Raw genomic sequence first — 14,516 nt, forward strand, 5'->3', positions numbered from 1 at the left:
GTGGCAGGCCCAGACATTAACACCAGCCCGAGAGTAGGTATAAATGAACACACCTAATCTAGGCACGTTTGCCCATTCTGCCCAAATTTCACCCTGTGCATACCCACCAGCAAAGTATGTACATTATTTCAAAGCATGCACTTTTGCACCAGTTAGCATTTTGTAAGTAGTCATTTCTATGTGTATGTGGCCACATGTGCTATTGTAATCAAACATGTCCTGGGGGTCCACAGGCCGGCTGGGTTTTCAGAATATCCCTAATGAATATGCACGAGAGAGATTTGCATGCCTGTCACCTCCATTAAATGCAAATCTCTCATGCATATTCATTACCTCATCATAAAGTAACCACACTTGATTCTTCCTTATTCAACTTTATTTTATTACAAAACACTTCTAAAACATCTTCTAAGTGATAGGATTAAATGTGCTTCCTCGTATTTTATTTGCTCTCTCTCACATTCTCAACATACAAACTAATGCATACCCACACTGTCAACTCTCACCATACATTCATATATCCATTATTAAAACATTGTCTCACTCTCTCTGCCTGAGGTAATGATGTTTACATGGATACATAAATCACTCTTTAACAGTTATGATTCTTTCTACTGTTCATATGGTTAATCCATTTCCCTTAGCAGATCTTAACCAGCTTTGAGTTTTTCAACTGGCTTCCAAAACAACTTGCTTGTCCACATGGTAATTCTGTAACATCAATTCCTTCAGTCGTCGAGTGATAAATTCATGTCCATTACTGTAATAATTTCTCAATCACTTTTCCCTTTTCAGCTTCCATTCTTGGTCTTAAATATTTCAAGTCTGGCGTCAAACCCGACAGTCACTGTGTTTCACCCACCACATCTTCAGGGGTTTAACTGTCACAAACAAAATAACATAGAGGAAACCTTATGCTATCACTGTATCTACACCCCCCTAACTTTACCGTTAATACAATCAACTGCTTATCTTAATAGATTTTGAAACATTGTTTTGGCTCCATAACCAGAGCAGACCTCCAACCGGTACCAGGAACAATGGTGCCCTGTTCCCATCATCACCACAGCATGTACACTGAAAGCACCCTATGACTTTTTAAACCCATTGAGCGTGTCATATACATATCCCCAACCATTCCACTTCCTTATTCAAACCGGAAGGGCTCACTGTTTTCCACTCTGCAATTAAAGTGCACACCCCTTTATAAAATTAGGTGCCCGGTCAAAATAGCCCCAACAAAGAAACTCCCAACATAATAGCGCCTGACATAACAGCCACTGTCAAAACGGTCTGCCCACAATATAGCCCTTGAAAAATTGGTCCCCCGACAAAAGGACCAAATCAGGCTGCCCAGAATATGGCACTGCATTTTTTCCCTAATAATCTTACCTTGCCAAACAGGATAAGGTTGGTAAGACTATGAAAATGATGACAATATTGTTTTGGTTTTTTTAATTAGCATATTGATGGAAGAATATTTTCCTTAAACAGCAGAACAGATCATGAATACCAGTTGGTAGCTATAGAATTGTGTTTATTTATATATGCTTTATACAATGCAATGCTGGTAGGAGCCTTTATCAGTGAAGATTTCACTTGTAGTTTATCATCTTTTTTGTGATGTGTTATTTTTTTCTATGGGGCTATTTTGTTAAGGGAGCTATTTTGTCAAAGGTTATTTGTGGGAGAGGCCATTTTGTCAAGGGCTATTTTGTTAGGGGCTGATTTGTCAGGGCTATTATGTCAGGGTGCCATAAAATTAACCTCATAGGGCAGATTTATCACAGTTTTACTCCAATAAAAACGTTGTTCCAGATTTTCCCCCATCTGAATATTCTTGCTATCATCAGAGCAACGTTTGCACTAGAGTGAAATCCAGATAGACCTTTGACACAACTGTCTTGTAGCTCCATATTTTCTCGAAACTGTCACTACTGATGGGAGCCAAAATCAAATTCAGCACTTTTTCCCTCTTTTCTTCAACTTATTCCAAAAGAAGCAAAGAGAAAAAGGGATAAGGAAATCAAGTAAGGGTGGCTCCCGCAGGACCAGGGCTCCTTAACTGGAGATTCTGAGTCCAGGGTCTTCAAACTGGGGAATCCAGGACTATGATTCTTTAAATTGCTATTTACTTCAGTAGAAAAAAAATGGACATTAAAACCTTTACTTCACCTTGAGGAAAGTAAAAAAGTGACTTGACAGTAGTGCATTTTCGTGCACTAGAAGGAACTCCACATTCATGTCTTCTGTATACATTTACACAGAAAATATTACTTTTATAATGGATTTTTGTGCATAGGTGGCTTTATACACTCATAAAATGCCTCATAATATTACGGCAGGCATACAAGTGCACATTATGACCCAGGTGTGGGTGTATTTAAGGGAACAATTTGGACAGAATGTGGGCAAGGTCACAAGGTCTGTGCATTGATTATACAACATGCACCTATGTGTAAACGTCAGCCACGCACATTTAAACCAACTCTCGAGCTACAGTAAATGTATACTGCTGCATTTTAACCCCAATTCTGGGCTGTTTAAAATTGGTGCTTACTGGGCCTCTAGATCTAGGCAACCTATTATAAAATTATCCCCAAAGTGTGCTAGAATTAAAGCACTTGCCTTGAGAACATTTTGTTGTCTGCTACAATCTTTCCTGCTTTGAAAATAATTTGAGTATCAGAAAAATGTGTGCTAAAATAACCCACCGCCACCAGCAGACCCAGCAGGGGGCAAATAGGACATCGGGAGGAGAACTTGTCCCTAAAGCGTCACACACAGAGGAGCAGCTCTTTAGTTTCTTTTTTTGCTTGCTAGGTTCCTATTATACCATAAAACAGCATCACAAATCCATAGAAGAGTGCTTGAACATGACTGACTAGACATAGGTTATACTTAGATGGCTAATTCTATATAAAGGATTCTTACATGTATATGCCAGTATACATGTGTAAAATGCCTCTTATAAAATTATCACTCATGATGACAAGAAGGTGCATACTTGTACATGACCTGGGTGTAGGTATCTTCAGGAGGATAGTTTGGATCATGGGTGGAGTCTTGAAGCATATGCGTAGTTTGCCTAATACTCTTCATACCTATGCGTCTTTATAGAACAGCTCTTACTTGGCCTCCCAACCTATGTGACCTCTTATAAAATTATTCTCTTTCCCTCGGATTCTACATAGGTCACCCAAACTTGAGAGCCAGACTTTGTGCACGGATCCGAGATCCCCGCACAACTCAATTGAGTAATGGGCGGTAACACGCACCAATTAGGCACTTAATTGGAGTTGGGCATGGATCTCCTCTACAAGCTATTCTATAACATGTTGCCTTACTTTTCCCTGTGTGCAACCCAAAAGGGGACGTGGCCATGGGAGGGGTATGGGTGGGTCATAGACGGGTCATTGATGTTCCCAAAAGTTAGGTGCCTTGTTTCAGGATAATGACTATCCATGCCTAATTTTGGGCATCGGATTTACACCTGATAGAACCAGGCTTAAGTCCAGCATCCAAAGTTGGCATGACCTGCATGCCACACTAGTACTCTACAGAAGTTGTGTGCTCTTTGTAGAATACAGGCTTCACACGGATCCTCCCGGTGCCTAACGTTCGACGCCATATACAGAATCCAGCCCTTAATGCTGTAACTTGAATTTGGGGTATATTTTACTCTCAGAATCTGTTATTTTCCTGAGACAGTATGAATCATTTGCCTCAGCTGATTGATGCTAAGTGTTTTATTCATTAAAATGCAACATGCTCCAGCCAAAAGCCATACAAATTAAGGCCCTGGGGCACGCCTCCTGATATCCACCCCTACCAGCATGAGCAACATAGGAATCATTAACAACTTGTGCAAGCACAACTCCCACGGTTAAAGACTAGAGTTTTTATCTGAGCATCCTGAAACGTATGTCATGTGATAGTTACAGCAAAGGATAGACTTGACACGCCATTCTAAGGCTCACTGCTTGTGTGCAAGCCTGGAGGCCTACCTATCCTGAACACAGGAGTTCAATCAGAGAGCCAGTGAGTTCAGAAAGCACACAGACTTTCCTTGATTTCCGCTTTCCTGTTGACAGCTCTGTAAAGAGATGTTTTTATTAAGTTTCCTAACCATAAGTCATTTATTCCTTCAAAATGATGATGAAGTACAGAAGTGTCAGTAAGTGCACATCTGAAGACGGCTCACACATAGTATGCCCTGAAAAAGCTCTGCTCGCCAGTGCTTTGGATGAAGCCATTTTCCCCAATGATGGTGTCTTCAACTGGGTGACGACCAATGAGCTAAAAGTGGATGGGGAACTGTGGGCAGACCACAGAACCAGAGAGGAATGATTTTCAACCTGCCGATTCTTCCACAGCAAAACATGGAGATGCTCCTGCATGAACCTATGAGAAAAAGTGAAATTAGTTGAGCATACAAATACTATTGCTTTGATACAGCTTAATTCCCTTCCCGTTCATTAATACATTGTTGTTGACCTTGGGGTTCTCTGACTGAAAAGGCACTTGATCAAATGTGGTAATATATTAAAAATATATTAGGAGAAAAAGAGAACAAAGATCAACTGAATGTTTGAACAAATCCTTTTTCTTATTAAGGGGTCTATTTATTAAGCCATGCTAAGCTATTAGAATGGGAATTAGCACATGTTAACAGCACAGCAGCTTGAAAGGGTGTGCAAATTCCTGCATAAGCTGCCCAGTGAGGAGTGGGGTATGGAATGGTTGAACAATGGGGTGAAGAATGGGCATGGTTTGCACCTTACAGTTACTGGGCATAAATTGATACTGCAACAGATAAACATAGTGCAGTTTGTACCAGCTCAACAGATGTAGTTAACTTCATTCTCATCTTTCCCCCTAAACCAACCTCTCCTCCTCCCCCATTCTCTATTTCTGTGGATAACACTCTCATCATTCCTGTCTCATGAGCTCGTAACCTTGGGGTCATTTTAGACTCCTCCCTCTCCTTCTCTGCACATATTCAGCAGACTGCTAAAACCTGTAGTTTCTTTCTCTATAATATCAGCAAAATTCGCCCTTTCCTTTCTGAGCATACTACCAGAACCCTCATCCACACTCTTATCACCTCTCGCTTAGACTATTGCAACTTGCTTCTTACAGGTCTCCCACTAAGCCATCTCTCTCCTCTTCAATCTGTTCAAAATTCTGCTGCACGACTAATATTCCGCCAGTGTCATTATGCTCATATTAGCCCTCTCCTCAAGTCACTTCACTGGCTTCCTATCCGTTTCCGCAAACAGTTCAAACTCCTCTTATTGACCTATAAGTGCATTCACTCTGCAGCTCCTCAGTACCTCTCCACTCTCATCTCTCCCTACATTCCTCCCCGGGAACTCCATTCACTGGGTAAATCTCTCTTATCTGCATCCTTCTCCTCCACCGCTAACTCCAGATTCCATTCCTTTTATCTTGCTGCACCATATGCCTGGAATAGACTTCCTGAGCCGGTACGTCAAGCTCCATCTCTGGCCGTCTTCAAATCTAAGCTAAAAGCCCACCTTTTTGATACTGCTTTTAACTCCTAACCCTTATTCACTTGTTCAGAACCCTTATTTTATCATCCTCACTTTAATATTCCCTTATCTCTTGTTTGTCCTGTTTGTCTGTCCTAATTAGATTGTAAGCTCTGTCGAGCAGGGACTGTCTCTTCGTGTACAAGTGTACAGTGCTGCGTACGTCTAGTAGCGCTTTAGAAATTATAAGTAGTAGTAGTAGTAATTGTACTATCTGCAATGCTAATTTCTTCCATGTTGACTGTATGAGATGATGCCGAGAATGCCCTCAATTTTGCAATTAATATGTGGTAACTGCAAAGTCTTAGTGCACTTTGGTAAATAGGTCCCTAAAATTTTGTGAGTAGTAAGTTGAGGGGCAATTTGTACCTAATCTAAATGATTACAATGGTTCTGTGTTTTAAAAATGATTATTATTATTTTATTTTATTTCCACGGTATGTCTTAGCATATCCCACAATAGTGCATTTTAACCTGTGGTAAGCACACATTAGTGCTTACTGCAGCTTTGTAAAAGGGCCCCATGGTGACAAAACAACATGTACTTTTCCCCATCTTTGGTAAAAGTATGTTTAGGGGCAGAATTTGGGTGACGCACAGGCAGAATCATGATTTACGTGCACTGTTTATAAAATCTGCACATGCTTTACAAGCAAATATTTATAGCTACTTGTGAGCAGACATAAAATGTCCATGGCTTCAATCTAGGGGTAATTTCTGTGCTTTGCCCCTACTATTTTAAATGACTACACAGTTTTTAGATCTTCAGACATTTTGGGGGATGTGCCCAGAGGTGGACTGAGGGATATACATTTCCTCTCTGCTCTCCAGCCCCTCCCTCATGTGGGTCCAGCATCTATTTCTGCTGCTGATTGCTCACGCTTCCCCCCCCCCCTTCATGCAGGTCTGACATCTCTCTGCTCCCCCCTCCCCCACAGTGGTCTTCCAGTCCTAGCATGTGACTGGCAGGGAACTGAAACAGACTACTTACCTGTGGCTGGTCCTGCAGGGTCCTTTCCTCTGTCCTGTGATATAACTTCCTGTAGGTGGACAAAACAGAGGAAAGATTCCAGCAGGACCAGTCACAGGTAGTCTGTTTCACTGTCTCTGTCAGTCATATATTGACTAAATGACCAACTGCCGAGGGGGGGGGGGGGAGTAGACAAACACAGTATCTACATGGGGGGAGGGGGGAGAGCGAGCAGCTGCAGAGATTGATGCCGGACCCACATGGTGGGGTAAGGGGAGAAGCTGCTACCTTGGAGTGGGCCTGAACCCAAAGTGGGGCCCCCCCATAACTACGCCACTGATTTAAACTAATGTAAAGCAAGAGACTATAGAACTAGAAGATATGAAATAAAGCTGGAAGGAGGGAACTGATAAGCAACATCAGTAAATGTTTTTTTACAGAGCAGGTGGTGGATGCCTAGAATGGTCTACTGTGGGGTGGCAGGGATGAAAACAGTGATGAAATTCAAAAATGTATGGAATATAAACAGATGACCCTTAAATAGGAAGAGGGTGGAGTATTTCCACTCAAGTAAAATTTAACTGACTCACACAAAAAAACAGAGAGCATAAAGAGGGGTAAACATGAAACACAGTTGCACGTACAACCCTCACATCAAGGTGGGAGAGAGTAACCTGTACAGAGCGGCAAGTTCAACCCTGGCCACCTGTCTGGGCAGACTGGATGGACAATGCAGGTCTTTATCTGCTATCATCTACTATGGGGTAAATATTCAGCTGGGGGCGGTCAGTGTTTTTTTTTTTTGGTCGTCACTGGTGTCTAGGCAGCGGCTTTGAATATTTGGTTTTGCGGTTAAGTACAATAGCACTTAACTGACTGTGTTTTATGCGGTTACCTTATGCAGTTAAGGGTTTAAGATAGGCACTTAACTGCCCAAGTGCCAACTCCACCCCGGTCCTCCCATAAAATCACCATTTTTTGCTTTAGCAGTTAGAAATAATGGAATTAGAAAAGGTTCAAAGAAGAGAAGCCAAAATGATAAATGGGATGGAACTCCTCTCATATGAGGAAAAGCTAAAGAGGTTAGGGCTCTTCAGCTTGGAAAAGAGATGGCATATGATTGAGGTCTAGTAAATCCTGAGTGGTGTAGAATGAGTAGAAGTGAATTGATTTTTCACTCTTTCTGCCAGGTAGGATTGGCCATTGGAGTGGAGGAGTGGCCTAATGGTTAGTGCAGTGGGCTTTGATCATGGTGACCTGAGTTCAATTCCCACTGCAGCTTCTTGTGATCTTGGACAAGTCATTTAACCCTCCATTGCCCCAGGTATAAAAACTTAGATCAGGAGCCCTCTAGGGACAGAGTAAGTACCTGCATATAATGTGTACATCTAGTAGCACTATACAAATGAGGAATAGTAGTACTGTTGGAGACAGGATACTGGGCTAGATAGACTATTGGTCCAACCAAATATAGCTATTCTTATCTTCTTAGAATACTAGCATAAGTCTACATTTGTGCTCCATTTATGCCAGTTCAAAGGCTGGTGTAAATTGTTATGCCTAAACACTGGCAGTTATGTGCATAAAAGTATTTTATGACAAAGCAGATCGATAGATTTACAATAATAAACTATTGTTTGTCTTATATCGATCTGCTTTGTCATTTTTCCACCTTGGAGTTTGCAGATCGTCTGCCCTTTTGTTTTCTTAAAAGTATTCTATAACATTGCGCTTAATTTCTTGGCACGCCCCTAACCTGCATAGGCAGATCCCATGTCCACACCCCTTTTGGAGTTGTACAACATAGAAATTAGGTGCTCGGTGTATAGAACAGTAGCATAAAATCAATTATGCATGTAACTATAAATTATTGCCAATTAGTGCTCGTTAAGGCCAATTATTGATACTTATCATCAAGTGCCAACTTAATGCTAATTAGTCAATTAAGCTACGATTATAACTGACCCTATTCTATAACAGCATGCCCAACTGTGCATCTAACTTTGGGTGCCATTTATAGACTTTGGGGGCTAGTGAATAACTGCAGTGTCCCAGTTAGTTGACATCAGAGAAGAAGAACCAGCATTGTATTTCCCAATTCTTTAATTTATCATTTTACACAAGTTGTCATCATGAATTGTTTGTCTAGATTATAGAAAGATATTTCATCAATTTGGACTTTACCACAGAGAGTCCAAATGGCAAGGAAATCATAAAATCAAGCAGATTACAGTCATATCATATCAAAGGAGATGTAGCACCAATTGTATCCCTATTTATATCAGTGCTAGATCTCCTTTGATATGATATGATTTTATCTTCTAATATATATGTTTGTATCCATTAGAAGATAAAATAATATCCAACAGGTACTCTCCTTGATGGGAACTAACAGAATTAATTAATTTAAAGAAAGAAGACTGCTGGATTAAAGAGATCATCAAGATGTAAAATCAAGTTGCCCAAAACATGTTTGAAAGATTATGCTGAGTTATAGGTATTAGTATGTTTAATGTTTAATACAAGGCTTGATATACCACCTTTCTTAAAAGAAAACCAAAGCAGTTCATAATACTAAACAATGCCACAAAAGGAAAGAAACTACAATATCATAGACAAGACAGGAGAGAGAGAAAGAAAAGGGAATAGTTTTGCCATGATACCGGTCGCCTAAATGAAGAACTAAGAAAATGCAAGGGAAAACAGATGCGCATTCAGCGTAGATCAAAATTTCAGATAAGATTGTTCAGCTTGAAGTTCCATGGGTAAGGCATTCCAAAGAGCTGGAGCACGACAGAAGAATGCTGAATATCTCGTAGACTAAAGGTGGGAGCAAGAGACGGAATAGATAAATGGATAGAATAAGAGGAATGTAAATGCCTGGAGGGAACATGTGGTGAGATAACAAGAGAAAGATAATCTGGATCTCCCAGTAAAGAACCTTAGGTGCCATAGTTAGAATCTTATGCTGGATGCAGAATTGAATAGGAAGCCAATGATGTTGTACCGACAGAGGTGAAACTCGATCAAAACGGTGAGCCCTGGTCAGAAGTCTGATAGTGGTATTTTGAACTGTCTACAACCTTTTCGATGAAGATAGCAGAAGACCAGAAAGGATGATGTTGCAGTAATCTAAATGAGATGCAACAAATGCATAAAGTAAAGTAGTGCAGGAAGAATCATCCAAGTAGTGACGAACGGAGCAAATAAGTCATAGTGAGAAGAAACAGGATTTGACTGTAGAGTAGGTATGAGGTATAAAGGACAATTGGGGATCAAAAATTATACCCCGATATCTCATACTGTTGACCAGTATTATTGGAGTTCCTCTCAAAGAAGGGGCAGTAGCAGGGGATGAGAGATGCTTAGAGACCTAGGGAACTGTCGACTTAGAGGAATTTAAGATCAGCAAATGGGCAGAGAGCCAAGAATCAACTGCATCCAGATAATGCTGAAGAAGAGACAGATCTGTGTTGGAGGGGCTTTGGGGGGATACCAGCAAAATGTCATCTGCATACATATAGAATCACACAGCAAAAGACTGAATGAGGGATATGGAGGTCTATTTATTAATACAATCACTAGACCAGTGATTGAAGACACAGTGCTAAGCCTCATTGACATGGCTTCAAGACCTAACAATCACAATATATTTTTAAAAATCCTTAAATAAAACAGTTAAACTACTCCTTTTGCAGCGAACATCCAGGCAGAAAGAGAGCATTCAATAACCTTCCCAACTCTGTTAGTTAAGCATGATTAGATACAAATGCAACAAATAATAATAATAAAGGTAAAACCCACTCGGGCATCATCAACTCACTCATAACAAAAGTTTTGTTACACGCAGATCAGGTATTCATATAAAACAGGAATATGCAGCACAAAAACAAACTTTCTTAAAATTTAGTTAGAATGTGGGTCTTCAGAATTTTCCATAGTTTGATCTATCAAGATGGCTATAGCAACCATTCCTACCACTATTTCAATACTATTGATTAATTGAGCCCTATAGTACACTAGATTACTTGATATATTCCACTGGAAGGCCCAAAATCTAAAGGGGAAGACCTACCTTGAATATTATAAAATAGGACCATCAAAATCTGTCCTAGAGACTCTACAGCCAGTTGGGTTTCCAGGATAAGCATACTGAATATGAATGAGATCAATATGCATATAATGAGTCTCCATTCTCAATATCCTGAACATCTGACTAGCTGTGGGGTTCTCAGGGCAGGTTTTTGAAGCCCTGTTATAAACTGCACCAGGAACATCAGAATGGACAACTAAAGACAGAGTACTTTTAAAGAAGAAGCCCATTTCCAGTAGGAAACACATTAAAAACACAGTCGCCAAATCATCAAATAACAATTGATGCTGAATAAAGCTATTGTGGCTAATGTGAAACAAGCCAAAATCTCTATATTGCCTGGATTGACTATAAGAGAACTTTGCTTGGCATCCCACACGCAGGGTTAATACATTGCCTTGAAATGTACAAAGTAAACCTTGGATTGAGGGATTACATCGTTTACCTTGAAAATGTGGCAAATTACATTCTCTGTGAATCATAAGGATGGGCAATTTCTCATGTCTAACATCGAGATCTAATGAGAAATATTTCAGACAGATTCACTATCACTGCTCTTAATTTGTCTGGCAATAAAATCCACTAAGTACATTTATCAACTCTTTGGGCTATGTATTTAGCTTTAACCCTAAGAATAGTGAAGGCCACAAGTAATATTTTACCTGCTGTTTGTAGATGATTTGAAGCAGAGGCATAGCCACATGTGGGCCTAGGTGGGCTTGGGCCCACCCACTTTGGGCTCAGGCCCACCCAGCAGTGGTGCACCTTTGGCAGTACTAGCATGAGGGAAGCAAGCTGGGCTATGGAGGCTCCTGCGGTTTTGCATCTCCCTCCCTTCTTCAACAAGTGTCTCTCTTTTCAAGGGTCACAGGCAGCAATTTCCACATACTGCCTGCCAGCTGCCATTGACCCAGAGACTCTCCTCTGCCACTTCCTACCCTCCTCTGATGTAACTTCTTGTTTTTGCCTTGGTGAAAAGTGGCAGAGGAAAGGATCTGGGTCAGCAGCAGGCAGTGTGTGGAATCACTGCCACTGCTGGTGACCCTTTGAAGAGAGAGATACATATTAAGGTAGACGGGGAAGATCCAGACTGGAGACCTTCCAGAGAAGTGCTGGAAAACAGGAGGGAGGAAGGGAAGATAGAGGGAGAACCATTGGACATGGAAGTAGAGGGGAGAGAAGGAAAGAGATGCTGCACTTGGTGGAGGGAAGAGAGAGGGATAATTGTTGGACACGGAGGAAGGGAGGGAGAGAGAGACACAACATAGGGTGGGGGAAGAGAGTGGAAGAATTGTTGGATGTGAGGGGGGGAGAAGACATGTTGAAAAGGAGGAGAAGAGCGAAAGAGTGAGAATTGTTGGTCATGGGGATGAAGAGGAGGAAAGATGGGTGGAGAGCAGTGAAAGAGAAATGTTGCACATGAAGGTGGAGGGGAGGGGAGGGAGGGAGAGAGAGATGCTGCATGGAGGGGAGGAGAGGGGAGAGATAGGGAGAAATGTTGGATATGGGGGTAGAAAGGAGGCATGGAAAGATGCTGCATGGGCAGAGAAAAGGAGAAATGTTGGACATAGGGGTGGAGAGGAGGGCAGGAGAGATACTGCATGAGGGAAGAGATATTTTGGACCCAGGGCACAAAGGAAGGAGAGAGGGATACAGAGAGGGAACAAGAGAGACAGAGAGAGAGAGAGACGGTGGACAATGGGAGGGAGGGAGAGATGTTGGATATAGGAGTGAAGGAGAGGGTGGGAGAGATGCAGAGGAAGAAGGAGGGGAGAAAGAGGGAGATGTTGAATTCTGGGGCAGAAGGGAGTGAGGATGAGATGCTGGAAAATGGAAGTGAGGGAAGATAGAGGAAGAAATTCTAGACCATGGAGGAGGGGCAGGAGAGAAGAGACAGGGAAATATCAGGCTATGAAGGTGGGGAGGGGACAAAGAGGGAGCAGATGTTTGGCTAGAAGGGTGGAGGAAAAAAAGATGCTGGGAATGGTGGAACCGTGTGGGAGAGGCCAGGAGGGGGTGGCAAGCAAATGAATGAGGAGGATAGTGATTACAGGGGGTAGAAATATGGTAAAGGTAGTAGATTAAAGATGGAAGGCTGGGGAAGGAGTGAGAAAGAATGGGAGAGCTAGTGGGTGAAAGAAGGAGATGGAAATTTGATAGGTAGCTTAAAAGTAAAACGGAGAAAGATGAGAAAAAGGGTGAAATTTGAGTGGATAGAGATGCAGAAAAAAAAGAGACGAACAAGCTAAAAAGGAATGGTCAATATGTCAGAAGCATGTGCAATGAGGGAATGGAACAAGACAGGAAAGAGGAGAAAAGACAAATGGACAGCAGCCGCTTGAAGGAGAATTAGCAGATGACAGACAAGAAAGCAGAAAGAGAAATTGAAACCAACATATTGGGGAAATATGCAGAGCAGATGTCTTTGTATTGTGTTCAGTAGAAAAGGAAATGCATTTCTGTTTTTATTTCTCTAGTGTTGCAGCACATGCCAAGTTTAACTTCTTGGGGTTCCAAGTTCAAGTTTTGCCTATATATTTTTTTCCTTATTTGTTATCCCTTGCTCTGTATTTAGTTAGGGTCTGTCAGTGTGATAGTAATGGCAGGTGAGGAGATAGGAGGAGGGAAGGCAGAGAGGAGAGGGGATAGGGGAGTCCTCTCCTTTATTTTCTGACCTGGGCCCCAGCATGTCTAACACCGGCACTGACCCTTGTTGTAGCTGGTGGGGATCCCCAAGCATCAACAGCTGAAGACCTCCTCCAAAGGCCGGAAGAACTCCCTTCTACCAAACTCTAAGTCAGCGCCAGCATCCTCGAGTCACCAACAACTAAGCATGCGTAAAGTGCCATAATTGGTGGCTCAGACAATGTTGATGCTGCCTGCCAAGCTTGGTAAAAGGGAGTTCTGGCCACCTTCGAAAGAAGTCTTCAGGTGTCAGAGCTTGGGGTTCATCATTAGCTAAAGTATTTATATTTTGAGGTGGGTGGAGGGTGGGGGCAGAGAACATTTTGTGCCCACCCACTTTGGGCTCAGGCCCACCCAAAATTGACTGTCTGGCTACGCCACTAATTTGAAGGTTTATAGATCAAATAATCATCACTTAAAATAACATAAGAGTGGTGAAACATTTTTCAGATGACACCAGGACAACTTGACCTGTTCAAATGTGCTAAGGCAAAACTTCCTTAAAGAAAAGCTAAGTAAAACTGAAAATGACTCTGACTGAAGACTGTAACATAATGGAACTTAAGTGTGTATAAATATGTTGAAGTGGAAGAAGAAGCAACATCCAGCAAAAATTACTGAGAGAGAAAAAATCAGCAAAGAACATTAAAGGATATTGAAGGTGATACTGTGGAGGAGTTGCCTAGTGGTTAGGGTGGTGGACTTTGGTCCTGAGGAACTGAGTTCCATTCCCGGCACAGGCAGCTACTTGTGACTCTGGGCAAGTCACTTAACCCTCCATTGCCCCATGTAAGCCGCATTGAGCCTACCATGAATGGGAAAGCGTGGGGTACAAATGTAACAAAAAATAAAAAAATATTGAAAACTGCCTTAACAGAATGGAATAAGATAGAAGTAGGGCTGTTTAGACATGGTAAATTTAGGTTTTTATTTTCCAGCTAATTAGGAGTTCTTTGAGGGTACAAAAAACCCTCCCTATTTATCAGTGTTTTTGTACTACAGGGAATATTGCTGGATACGTTTTCCAGTAGAATCAAATTTGTATGTTTATGTTATTTAGACATCAGTACAGAATGGAGAGGGTGTGGTCACCTGGGACATTCCTACTTCAACCAATGGGAAGCTCAATGCAAGAAAACCAGACACAATGCTTGAGGAGAAAAACATAAGAATGGAATCTATAATCGAATTGTCAATGCCAAGTAATTATTCT

The 14,516-nt window shown here is 41.6% G+C and overlaps 1 protein-coding gene across 2 annotated transcripts in view; it reads right to left on the reverse strand.

Moving 5' to 3' along the window:
- Positions 1 to 3,418: 3,418 nt before the first annotated feature.
- The window catches only part of CDKL2 (cyclin dependent kinase like 2), a 166,868-nt gene continuing 155,770 nt past the window's right edge, over positions 3,419 to 14,516 (reverse strand). The window contains exon 13 of one of the 2 annotated variants that reach the window (XM_030190655.1): positions 3,419 to 4,404. In XM_030190655.1, the coding sequence (XP_030046515.1) occupies positions 4,354 to 4,404 (51 nt within the window). In that variant the 3' untranslated portion in view covers positions 3,419 to 4,353. The remainder of the gene's footprint in view (positions 4,405 to 14,516) is intronic. The other variant, XM_030190654.1, reaches the window with a different exon arrangement.

The sequence above is a fragment of the Microcaecilia unicolor genome, chromosome 2 (assembly GCF_901765095.1).
Source record: "Microcaecilia unicolor chromosome 2, aMicUni1.1, whole genome shotgun sequence".
Classification (NCBI taxonomy): domain Eukaryota; kingdom Metazoa; phylum Chordata; class Amphibia; order Gymnophiona; family Siphonopidae; genus Microcaecilia; species Microcaecilia unicolor.